Source organism: Pelobates fuscus, chromosome 6 (assembly GCF_036172605.1).
Source record: "Pelobates fuscus isolate aPelFus1 chromosome 6, aPelFus1.pri, whole genome shotgun sequence".
Lineage (NCBI taxonomy): Eukaryota > Metazoa > Chordata > Amphibia > Anura > Pelobatidae > Pelobates > Pelobates fuscus.
The window spans coordinates 209,047,746-209,060,757 of NC_086322.1; the positions used below are offsets into that span (position 1 = coordinate 209,047,746).

Here is a 13,012-nt window from a genome sequence, read left to right on the forward strand (position 1 = left end):
TCATGTCCCAGCAGACCCCAGGTAAGTTGTCAAACTGTTCTCAAACGGTTTGACTACTTACTTTAAAATTCTTTTTAACATTTACTTAGTCCTTAAAGGACCACTATAGGTACCCAGACCACTTCAGCTCAATGAAGTGGTCTGGGTGCCAGGTTCTTCTAGTTTTAACCCTGCAGCTGAAAACATAGCAGTTTCAGAGAAACTGCTGTGTTTCACTAAGGGTTAATCCAGCTTCTAGTGGCGGTCTCACTGACAGTTCGTTAGAGGCTCTTCCGCGATTCTCACTGTGAAAATCACAGCGAGAAGACAAGCTGGACGTCCATAGGAAAGCATTTAGTAATGCTTTCCTATGGGCGGTTTGAATGCGTGCGTGGCTCTTGCCGCGAATGCGCATTCTAATCTGACGTCGGCAGAGGAAGGAGAATTCCCCCGAGGGAGCCCGGCTCTACTCTAATATTATAGTGCTACTTTAATATTTTGTCTTCGAAGGGCCCTGGACCTAATTTTGTCCGGGGGCCCAGAAGGCTGTCAGTCCACCCCTGGCCGCATGCAAGGTGTCAGATAGTGCTTTCATGTCCTCCTTGGTTACCATGGTTGCTGCCAGGGCTCTTATATCGGCGCTGATGTCAGCCAGCGAGAGTTCAGCCGGCTCAGAGGCATGTGTGCTGGCCGGGGAGTCGGCCATGTTTGCGCCCGCTGCCACGTGGCGTCCGGTCGTCGACAGTGCCAGGTACCCATCCATGGGACCAGCTTGGGAGTTGCTCGGGTGAGTCCTGGGGGTTTGTGAGCCGTCTGGGCGTTTTGTGCGCCCCATTATCGTGCCGTGCTGCGGGGTTAGCTTGCTGTAAAGGCTGTGTGGGACGGAGCTCTTCCCCTAAGCAGCCATTCTCGCTCGCGGCCAAACCACGCCCCCAGTAGTATTTCTTACCTATCTCATCCACTGCACATTTTCTCATACTTGTACACCAAGGCATTTTCACTCTCTCTCTTATCTCTGCAGGCATACGTTCAATGTACTTGGATTAATTTAATAAAATGACCAACAATTTCAATATTGCATGAGTATAAAGCCTTGTGCTGCATAACTAATCTCAGTTCCATGTTGAATAACTAGATAGGCTATAATATATATTTAAATAGCATTTTATTAAAATCATTCTTTTTTTTTAATCATTTAAAAAAACTACCGTAATAAAAAATATCTAAGTTTAAATGAAAAAGTTCCACTTTATTTGATCTCCTTTTTTGAAATAATCAATTTTCACCCACCCTGATTAAGGCCTTGATAGGCTTTTGTTGGGATGTGTCCAGATCCACAAAGGAATATCAGAAAATAGACAAGTTCGCACATCAAATAAAAAAAAGTTACCTGCGCACTTCCCAAATCCCTTCGCATATTTAAATAAATGCAGGTTATTTAGTAACTCCGATGGCCATTAGATGGAAGCCCACCTGCCACGTTAAGGCAAACCTCTTAGGTGGGTCCTACACTGACTATTCACCTTGCTTCCTTGAGCTTCAGGCAAAGAAATCTATTTGAGACATCAACACAATGTCTCTGGAACATAGATTTTTTTAAATCCAATTAATGCATATAATGCCACTATGTCTTAGTACAGGTACAGTGGCAATCTATGAAGCTTAGTTAATGTGCCCTGGACAAAAAAATATGTAACACACATACAAACACGCATATAAAAGAAAGTTAAGAGGAAGAGAGAAAATTTGCATAGTAATGGTCAGCTGGGTCGATTGTCATTTTCTTTGTTTGCAATCTTAAGGTTCCAAATGATAGTTCTGCAACTGACATATCTTTGAATATTTTATTTCAGGATGAGTATCCCTAAGTGGGCCCATGTCGTCATCCTTCCAATTACAGATATAGATTTATTTCTCTTGGCTAAGGATCCCTATGCTTCAGAGATCCTTGGTATTGCCAAAACCTTGGGTGTTCATCCTGGGGATGTGCTCGGTCTAAACCTTGTTTATGAAGCCACAGCGTAAGTATAGACAAGTCAAGATAAAATTATAGCATTTAATAAGCAGAACATAAAGCAAAAATACATTGAAATATCACAACATAAGAATAATGTATTTATTGTATTGGACCTGCATAGCTCAATGAAAATGTGGATGCTGCGCTGGTACACTGGGGAATCAGTAAGTTGTTTAATTGGACTAAAACTGTTTTGCAGATCACTCAATGTGGGTCCCATGGCACTCCGGGGACCATATTAATTACAGTTTTGTATGGTGCTTGGATTGTTTTTTAAAATAATGGGTAATTCAATTACTGATCTTTAATGGGTTAAATTAAGCTAAAAAGTTTCTGCTAGATTTTTCAAGGTACATTAAAGCCTTCAACATGCTCACGACCATTGGAGGCACATGAAGGAGTACAGCCAAACATAACTGCATTTTTATGTGTGTTGAAAGTTATTTTGTATACACTAAAAAGCTGCCTCCATAGCTGTCCTTCTTACTGTCCTGATGTAAAATATTTATGTCTAGAGGTGAGCTCAAAGTTCAACTTTGATAATCTGTCAAGATAATTTACCTAATTGGCCACGATGAAACGAAAATATGTAAGTGTTATTTTTCAACTATTTATGTTAGAGGTCATCTTGTTGATTTCATAATGTTTAAACAAGGCATGTCAAACTCGTCAAATTGCACAATTGGCCAAAACCCAATGAAAACCCCTTAGCTCTGAAACTGTTTTGCATATTTAAACATTAAACATATATATATATATATATATATATATGTGTGTGTATATACATATGTAACTGTGTAATGTATATACATAGTTCCACAGCTATCAAAGTATTTTCATGTTTAACTTCTTAAAAAGCAGTTTGGATGCTCCATGCTATCCTGGAAATAAGGACATTTTACACCATTAGGACAGAATGGAATGTCCTTTACTTTTGGTGCAATCAGGGTTAAATACCCAAGTATCAGTCTATCAGGGCTGCCATCAGAAATTTTTGGGCCCCTAACACAGCTCAAGGTCTGGGAATCACCTCCAAGTATGCCCTCAGGACCCATCTTCAAGTTTGCCAACATGGCCCACCTCCAAGTCCTCCCACAAGGATGCAGTGTGTATGAAGTGTATATAGGGTGTGTTTACGTATTAGATGCAGTGTGTGTAAAGAGGAGACGGTGTATGTTAGTGCATGTGTAGTGGATGTATTGCGTGTATATTTGTAAATATTTTGTTATATCTTTTCATGTGACAACACTAAAGAAATGACACTCTGCTACAATGTAAAGTAGTAAGTGTACAGCCTGTATAACAGTGTAAATTTGCTGTCCCCTCAAAATAACTCTACAGACAGATATTAATGTCTAAACCGTTGGCAACAAAAGTGAGTACACCCCTAAGTGAAAATGTTCAAATTGGTCCCAAAGTGTCAATATTTTGTGTTGCCACCATTATTTTCCAGCACTGCCTTAACCCTCATGGGAATGTGTTCACCAGAGCTTCACAGGTTGCCACTGGAGTCCTCTTCCAATCCTCCATGACAACACAGAGCTGGTGGATGTTAGAGACCTTGTGCTCCACCACCTTCCGTTTGAGGATGCCCCACAGAAGCTCAATAGGGATTAGGTCTGGAGACATGCTTGTCCAGTCCATCATCTTTACCTTCAGCTTCTTTAGCAAGGTAGTGGTCATCTTGGAGGTGGGATTGGGGTCATTATCATGTTATCATGGCGGCACCCAAATGCTTGTAAGAGGAGATCAAGGAGCTGGCTGAGTGTGATAGTATTTGCACTCCAACCAAGGCTGGCTGTACGACCAGCAGTACAGATTAAGCAATATGGGTTGAACTGTAGTTTCAGTCTGAAATTGTATATAGAAAAAGATGAAAAAAAAACTGTGTATAAAAGGCGCTTATAAAATATTGAAAATAGTGTAGATGCTACAACACTCTTGTGGGGGTCCCTCACACCCACCTCAAATTGTAGAAACTAGAAGAAAGGTAGAAAAGCCAAAGGCAGTTCACCTATATGAGTGGAGCATACAGTGATAATAATGGATACCTACCCTATAACAAGGGTCGTCTAGTCCTGATATTGTTGCAGTATCACTTTAAATTCAGCGTATATATACATAGAAAGAAAAACATATACAGGGAAATAATCTGTATGGTAATTAACCGTTGTGCAGTGATCAAAACAGAATGCTAACTCACATTTATTAGAGCCTAAGATGGGATAGGCTCAAATCACTTGCGCTTTAGTACCGTCTGGTGGTACTTGTCCCCTTTTTTTGAAGCGTTGGTGGAATCCCTCAGAGATAAGAGATACAAAGAAAACGTAATAGGAGATAATATAGTGTAGTAACTTAGGTTATAAAGGTGAGTATACTGTATCTTTAAATAGGTGCTCACCTTATTCAGAGCCAGGTACTCGGCTCTGAGTTTACCAGCTTGAGTGTCAATAAGGGAGACACTTTCCCTTCTTGGAGCAGGTTTGGTGAAGATCAGAGGAGACTTGAATTAAAAATAAAAATTTATTTTGCCAGCAGGCAGTAAAATACAAACAAATAAAATAGAATAAAAAAATGTCCCATAAATATCCTTCACTTCCGAGACGCGTTTCACCCTACTTGAGGGCTTTCTCAATCGGTGTTCACTGCTCTCCTCCTCATTCTGGTTTAAATATCCTGGTCCGGTTCTTCATTGGTAGATTTCCTCATTGGTTAGCCAATCACATCACTCGTTTGGGGGGAGTGTAGTGTGGCTTGTCAAAATCGTTTTTGTTTTTTTATTTATTTTTTTATTCTGTTTGTAACAGGAAGTGACATCACTTCTGGTATTGCGGTCGCCATTTTACTTGTGGGCAATAAGTAGGGAAAGTAGCAGAGTATCCTATATTCGTGCCTGTCACTTCCCTTATACTCTTTAAAGGGAAACTCCAGTGCCAGAAAAACGATCCGTTTTTCTGGCACTGGAGGGTCCCTCTCCCTCCCACCCACCAATCCCCGGTTACTGAAAGGGTGAAAACCCCTTCAGTCACTTACCTGGGACAGCGGCGATGTCCCTCGCCGCTGTCTCCGCCTCCGCGACGCTCCTCCTAGTGATTACGTCGACCGGTGGGCGAGACTAATCTCGCTCACCGGCCGAGGAGACCTAATGCGCATGCGCGGAAATGCCGCGCATGCGCATTACGTCTCCCCATAGGAAAGCATTGAAAAATCATTTCAATGCTTTCCTATGGGGTTTTGAGCGACGCTGGAGGTCCTCACACAGCGTGAGGACGTCCAGCGACGCTCTAGCACAGGAAACCTGTGCTAGAACCCAGGAAGTGACCTCTAGTGGCTGTCTAATAGACAGCCACTAGAGGTGGAGTAAACCCTGCAATGTAAATATTGCAGTTTATGAAAAACTGCAATAATTACAGTTGCAGGGTTAAGGGTAGTGGGAGTTGGCACCCAGACCACTCCAATGAGCAGAAGTGGTCTGGGTGCCTGGAGTGTCCCTTTAACCCATATTTTTTTACAATTTGTATTAGGCAAGTAGAAGGATGTACATATATCTTGTATATTGTAAAGATGTCCTCATTTGTGTCAAGCCAGATTCACCCCCAGTTACGCTAATTTGTTCATGTCATTTTGGGAACATCAACATGTATACACAAGGCGGGACTGGGAGGCGAGTCTGGTGCTCTATCGCCGTTACATAGACGATATTTTTTTAATCTGGAGGGGAGACGAAGAGTCCCTACTATCCTTCTTGTCAGAACTTAATGACAACACATGGGGTATTAAATTGGAGAGTAACTACAGCCGTCAGTCCGTTGATTTTTTGGACCTTCAAATATACATAGATGACGGAGAAATTAAAACTAAGACACATTTCAAAAAGGTAGATGTCAATAGTTATATTGATGAGACAAGTTGCCATTTTTCACCCTGGCTTACCAACGCACCTAAAGCACAATTGATGAGGATCAGGCGAAACTGTACTGATAATGAAGTTTTTAATATTCAATCTTGCAAAATTCTCAATGATTTTAAACAAAAGGCTATAAAGCCCAACTACTAGATAAAGCTCAACGTGAAGTTGCTCTAAAGGATAGAGAGTCACTCCTACAGTATAAAACCCCGCCCACTGATACAGAGGAACGTAATCTAGCGTTCATTTGTGATTTCAGCTGCCAGAGTTATAAATTAAAAAGAATTTTCCAGAAATACTGGCCAATTCTACAAAATGATACGTTCCTGAATAAGGTCTTACCAAATAAACCTATTTTTACCTATAGAGGAGTTCCCAGTTTAAGGACCAATTTAGTACGTAATCATATAAAAGAACGTGCAACGATTAAAAATGTCTTTAACCAAAAGAATGGCTTCTATGGCTGTGGCACATGTGGCGCTTGCAGAAATAGTGGCCAAAAAAAGAGACATATAACTTCATTCTCTACCTGCGAGTCTCAATTTCAAAGCAAACAGCCTAACAACTATAAAATAAATCAACTTATAACTTGCTATTCTAAACGAGTCATCTATCTTATCACATGTCAATGTGGTTTAAGTTATGTAGGTAGGACCACTAGATCCCTCTATATAAGAATACAGGAGCATATCTGTAATATTAGGAAGGGTTTTGATAAACACAGCCTTTCAGCACATTTTAAACATAAGCACAATTGTGACCCAACCCAATTGACATTTATGGGTATTCAAATTGTTAACATCAATTGGAGGGGTGAGGATCCAATAAGGAAGATGGGACAACAAGAGATGAGATGGATTTTCAATCTCAACACTATGATTCCCACCGGCCTTAATGGCGATTTTGAAATGTGTCATTTTTTATGATATTATCCCGAACAGCATGTATTAATCCTCTATGTTTATTATGTATTTGGAGTGAATAGATCCATTTCCCTTTATAAGATGCTTATCACATCTACTCTATACAATTCAAGTGAAACTTTAATCACAGGGGATTTAAAATTACTATTACTAACTAAGTTGAATCTTATCTCACTATATAATATATGTATGTAGCTACTGCTTTAAAGCTTTAAAAGGATTTATATACATGCTGTGGGAATGTCAATTTTCATTGAATTTCAATTTAATGCACAGTTTATTGATATATGTTTTTTCATTTATGCCCCAATCATTTTTTCTGCATGCTTGACACAAATGAGGACATCTTTACAATATACAAGATATATGTACATCCTTCTACTTGCCTAATACAAATTGTAAAAAAATATGGGTTAAAGAGTATAAGGGAAGTGACAGGCACGAATATAGGATACTCTGCTACTTTCCCTACTTATTGCCCACAAGTAAAATGGCGACCGCAATACCAGAAGTGATGTCACTTCCTGTTACAAACAGAATAAAAAAATAAATTAAAAAAACAAAAACGATTTTGACAAGTCACACTACACTCCCCCCAAACGAGTGATGTGATTGGCTAACCAATGAGGAAATCTACCAATGAAGAACCGGACCAGGATATTTAAACCAGAATGAGGAGGAGAGCAGTGAACACCGATTGAGAAAGCCCTCAAGTAGGGTGAAACGCGTCTCGGAAGTGAAGGATATTTATGGGACATTTTTTTATTCTATTTTATTTGTTTGTATTTTACTGCCTGCTGGCAAAATAAATTTTTATTTTTAATTCAAGTCTCCTCTGATCTTCACCAAACCTGCTCCAAGAAGGGAAAGTGTCTCCCTTATTGACACTCAAGCTGGTAAACTCAGAGCCGAGTACCTGGCTCTGAATAAGGTGAGCACCTATTTAAAGATACAGTATACTCACCTTTATAACCTAAGTTACTACACTATATTATCTCCTATTACGTTTTCTTTGTATCTCTGAGGGATTCCACCAACGCTTCAAAAAAAGGGGACAAGTACCACCAGACGGTACTAAAGCGCAAGTGATTTGAGCCTATCCCATCTTAGGCTCTAATGAATGTGAGTTAGCATTCTGTTTTGATCACTGCACAACGGTTAATTACCATACAGATTTGCACTATTATTTCCCTGTATATGTTTTTCTTTCTATGTATATATACGCTGAATTTAAAGTGATACTGCAACAATATCAGGACTAGACGACCCTTGTTATAGGGTAGGTATCCATTATTATCACTGTATGCTCCACTCATATAGGTGAACTGCCTTTGGCTTTTCTACCTTTCTTCTAGTTTCTGAAATTGTATATAGGTTTTATACTAAATCACAGAATGTATGTGTTGATAAAATACTTTCAGATTCAAAATTTTTATAACCACTCCCCCCAAAAAAACAAAGCATACAGTAAAATCAACAGTAATTGGTGTAAAGAGTCCCCTGCACTCCCTTAATATAAATTCCCTCCCCTTAATTAAAAAAAACCTCACACACCCCCTCCCAAAAAAACCAAAGCACACAGTAAAACCAACAGCAACAGTAAGTTGTGTAATAAAGACTCCCCTGCACTCTCTTAACATAAATTCCCTCCCCCACCCTTAATTAAAAAAAAAACCTTGCACACACCACCCCCTGAAAAACATACAGTAAAACCAACAGTAAGTTGTGTAATCAAGATTCCCCTGCACCCCCTAACATAAAGAGTCCCTTGCACCCCTTAACATAAATTTCCTCCCCCTTAATAAAAAAAATCTGCACCCCCTTAACATAAATTCCCTCCCCTGCTTAATTAAAAAAAACCTGCACACCCCTGCACCCCCATAACATAAATTCCCTCCCACACTTAATTAAAAAAAAAAAAAACAGCATACATTCTCTACTATTTGATGATGCCTTGAGTCTGCGCTGACCTTCTCTGCTCTGAGCCTCTCACCACTCGTGCCTCATGGATGTTGTATTCTTCTGCTCCTCCTGGAGATTCATGAAGGCGGCAACGCAGCGGCGCACGTCGGTGCGACGTTGGCGGCACGTTGCGCGACTCTGCAACACTTTTCCCCCTGCTGCTCCTCCATATTACTGCAGTCAGTGCATTGCAGTATAGTGAGGCTGGCCACAAAGGCGCAGAGGCCGGGGGGGTGACTCATGACACTGGCAGTCATGGCACCCCCCTAGTGGTTGGCACCCGGGGTGGGCCACCACCCCTTCTCCCTCATTAGTACGCCACTGGAGGGGATCATGCTCTGCTTCAGTATGTCACAGTACATGTTGGCATTCATTGTTCCCATGGTTCCCTCCCCAGTGCAGCACTCATGCAGGCCTAGACCATGACGCTCCCACCACCGTGCTTGACTGTAGGCAAGACACACTTGTACTCCTCACCTGGTTGCCGCCACACACGCTTGACACCATTTGAACCAAATAAGTTTATCTTTGTCTCATCGGACCACAGGACATGGTTCCAGTAATCCATGTCCTTAGTCTGCTTGTCTCCAGCAAACTGTTTGCGGGCTTTCATATTTAGAAGAGGCTTCCTTCTGGGATGACAGCCGTGCATACCAATTTGATGCAGTGTGCTGCGTATGGTCTGAGCACTGACAGGCTCTGCAGCAATGCTGGCAGCACTCATACGACTATTTCCCAAAGACAACCTCTGGATATGACGCTGAGCATGTGCACTCAACTTCTTTGGTCGACCATGGCAAGGCCTGTTCTGAGTGGAACCTGTCATGTAAAACCGCTGTATGGTCTTGCCCACCGTGCTACAGCTCAGTTTCAGGGTCTTGACAATATTCTTATAACCTATGCCATCTTTATGTTGAGCAACAATTCTTTTTTTCAGATCCTCAGAGAGTTCTTTGCCATGAGGTGCCACGTTGAACTTCCAGTGACCGGTATGAGAGAGTGTGAGAACGATAACACCAAATTTAACACACCTGCTCCACATTCACACCTGCGACCTTGTAACACTAACAAGTCACATGACATCAGGGAGGGAAAATGGCTAATTGGGCCTAATTTGGACATTTTCACTTAGGGGTGTACTCACGTTTGTTGCCAACGGTTTAGACATTAAAGGCTGTGTGTTGAGTTTTTTTGAGGGGACAGCAAATTTACACTGTTATACAGGCTGTACACTTACTACTTTATATTGTAGCAGTGTCATTTCTTCAGTGTTGTCACATAAAAAGATGAGGGGTGTACTCACTTTTGTGAGATACTGTATATATGTATGTGTGTATACGCTTACACACACACTTATACACATACAGAGACATACAGATTCACACACATTTACACACAATGACACTTAAATACACACTGACACACAGACTATGACACATATTTACACACACAGGTATACACGCACACATATACCCACCCTAACACACACACACACACACACAGATAAACAGACATTTGTAATATTCAAGCACCATTTAAAGGGAATCTCCAGTGCCAGGAAAACAATCCGTTTTCCTGGCACTGGAGGGTTCCTCTCCCTCCCACCCCCCAATCCCCGGTTACTGAAGGGGTGAAAACCCCTTCAGTCACTTACCTGAGGCAGCGGCGATGTCCCTCGCCGCTGTCTCCTCCTCCGCGCCTCTCCTCCTCTTCATTGCGTCGGCCGGTGGGCGGGACTGACCCCGCCCACCGGCCGAGGAGACCTAATGCGCATGCACGGCAATGCCACGCATGCGCATTACGTCTCCCCATAGGAAAGCATTGAAAAATAATTTCAATTCTTTCCTATGGGGAAATGAGCGACGCTGGAGGTCCTCACACAGCGTGAGGACGTCCAGCAACACTCTAGCACAGATAATCTGTGCTATAGAGCAGGAAGTGACCTCTAGTGGCTGTCTAGTAATTATTGCAGTTTATACAAAACTGGTAATTATTGCAGTTTATAAAAAACTGCAATAATTACTCTTGCAGGGTTAAGAGTAGTGGGAGTTGGCACCCAGACCACTCCAATGGGCAGAAGTGGTCTGGGTGCCTGGAGTGTCCCTTTAAAAAAAAAAAAAAAAATCAGACTTAAATGCAGTACACTTGTTTTTGCATGCAAATGATAATTTCAAGTACTTTTTGCCCTCTGACTATGTTAGGAGCAAATTGTAAATAGCCCTCAACAGTGCAAAGGTTAACCATGTGGTAGCCGGCCAGGGTTTGCTAGTCAGCTGTCATATTAAGATATAAAATCTATATATATAAAACCCCCACAATATTACTTTAAGGAAATGTTTCCCGATTGGTGTTCCGCAAACAAAATTGGGGTTCCGCGGTGATTTGCCCATTGGGTGGCCCAACCACTTAGTGACACACGATGAGTATTGCTAAACAGGGGCCCGGTTAGGCGAGGCGGACATTTCCTGGCAGTATTTCCCAGGCGAGGGGTCCGGGTCCCGGTAGTATGGGATGCTGGAAGAAGTGACTTCCTCCCAGACATAGCACGCCAACTGGAGGGAGAGAGAGAGGGAGCAGCAGGGAGTGAGCAGCTGCTGACCTGGCACACTAGCCTCAGCCAGCAATTTATCCCCCCCCCTCCTATTTTTTTTATCCCCTTAAAATTAGGTCCTTTCTAGTGACTGGGAAGAAGTGGCTTCCCACTACAATTAGTAGAGCATGGATGTTAAAAACCTCTCTTATATTAATATGGTGTCATATTGACCCACATAGACTCATACATATGCATATCTATATATGCACACACAGAGATTCATATACACAGACATTCAAATAAACACTCATAATTACAGACATACATACACACACACACACACACACACACACACACACACACTGGTAGAAATACCGATTGTGCTGCCGGTGCAGCTATACTGGGACCCACAGACTTGAGGGGCCTATTGGGTGTCTCTCATACTTAGGAACAGTGACACCTAATGGGCATCTCTGATCAGAGGCCGAGTCAGGCCCCTTTCAGATTTATACTGTTGGGAAGAAGTGAGTTCAGGTCACTTCTTTCCAGCTAACAGAACCATGTTCGAAGGCAGAGGAGGAGGCAGAGGGAAAAGAGACTCATTTCATTCTCGGCCACATTTGGACTCCAGAGAAGCCACTGTTCTGCACCACAAATGTTTGAAATCAGGGTGGTTAAAATATTTAAATTATGGCTTTTGTGTGTTATTGTCAGTGTCTGTATCTGTGTGTGTGTGTATTAGTGTGTATGTGTATCTGTGTCAGAATATATGTTTGTATCTTTGTCAGAATATGTGTGTATTTGTGTCAGAATATTTGTGCATCTGTTTGTGTGGCAGTGTGTATATGTATCTGTGTCAGAACGTGTGTGTATCTGCGTATTTTATACACAGAGGGCGCAGGGTATGTATACATACACCCCTGCAATCAAACTCCAACACCACACAAAAGCAGTGAGGCAAAGTGATGTCGCCAGACAAGGGCTGCCAGGAGAACTTGGCTTCATTCCTTTTCTCTTGGCGGGATGGGAGGGGACATGCCTGTAAGGGCTACACTATCCAAAACAGTATTATAATACAACATTTTGATTTTTGGTTGGAGTAACTCCTTAATATTAAAGGACCACTCCAGACACCATAACAACTTCATCGCAGTGAAATTGCCTGGAGTTGGACTGTTAACAAACAATTTAACCCTGAAGTCTGCAAGATGGCACATGATCGCTCTGACCCTACACTTACTCTGAATTTCTGAGACTTCGATCAAGAAGCCTCGTAACGGGTGACACTGGTAGCCAGAGCCTAGCACTATCTCCCCATTCAGAAAAGGGAGTGAAACAGATATGTACCTTTTTTTCCGTTAATCATTTGACTCCTTCAAGTAAGAAATTGTCATGGATTTCATAGTGTCCTTTTAATGATAATTGATGTATCTGAGAAGTCATTGACATTCCTGTGACTTGATAAAAGAATCAGAGAGAGGATAGGGGGCACTCCCGAGACCTACTTTTGTATGAAAGGTGCGTGGAACCAAATCCCCATATTTATACTTAGATAGGCATTTTAGTAGCCTTCTTTGTTCTCTTTGTAGTCTGAGTGTGCCGCAACTATTTATTCTCTCATTGATAAAAGAATCAGGCATTACTTAAAGGATCACTATAGTGTCAGGAAAACAAAGCAGTTTTCCTGACAC

The 13,012-nt window shown here is 41.7% G+C and overlaps 1 protein-coding gene across 1 annotated transcript in view; it reads left to right on the forward strand.

Annotated features, from left to right (window-relative positions):
- The first annotated feature begins 683 nt into the window (after positions 1–683).
- Positions 684–13,012, forward strand: part of LOC134566121 (N-acylethanolamine-hydrolyzing acid amidase-like) — a 29,882-nt gene continuing 17,553 nt past the window's right edge. Inside the window, exons 1-2 of the mRNA XM_063425827.1 lie at positions 684–766; positions 1,833–2,000. Coding sequence (XP_063281897.1) covers positions 684–766; positions 1,833–2,000 — 251 coding nt within the window. The remainder of the gene's footprint in view (positions 767–1,832; positions 2,001–13,012) is intronic.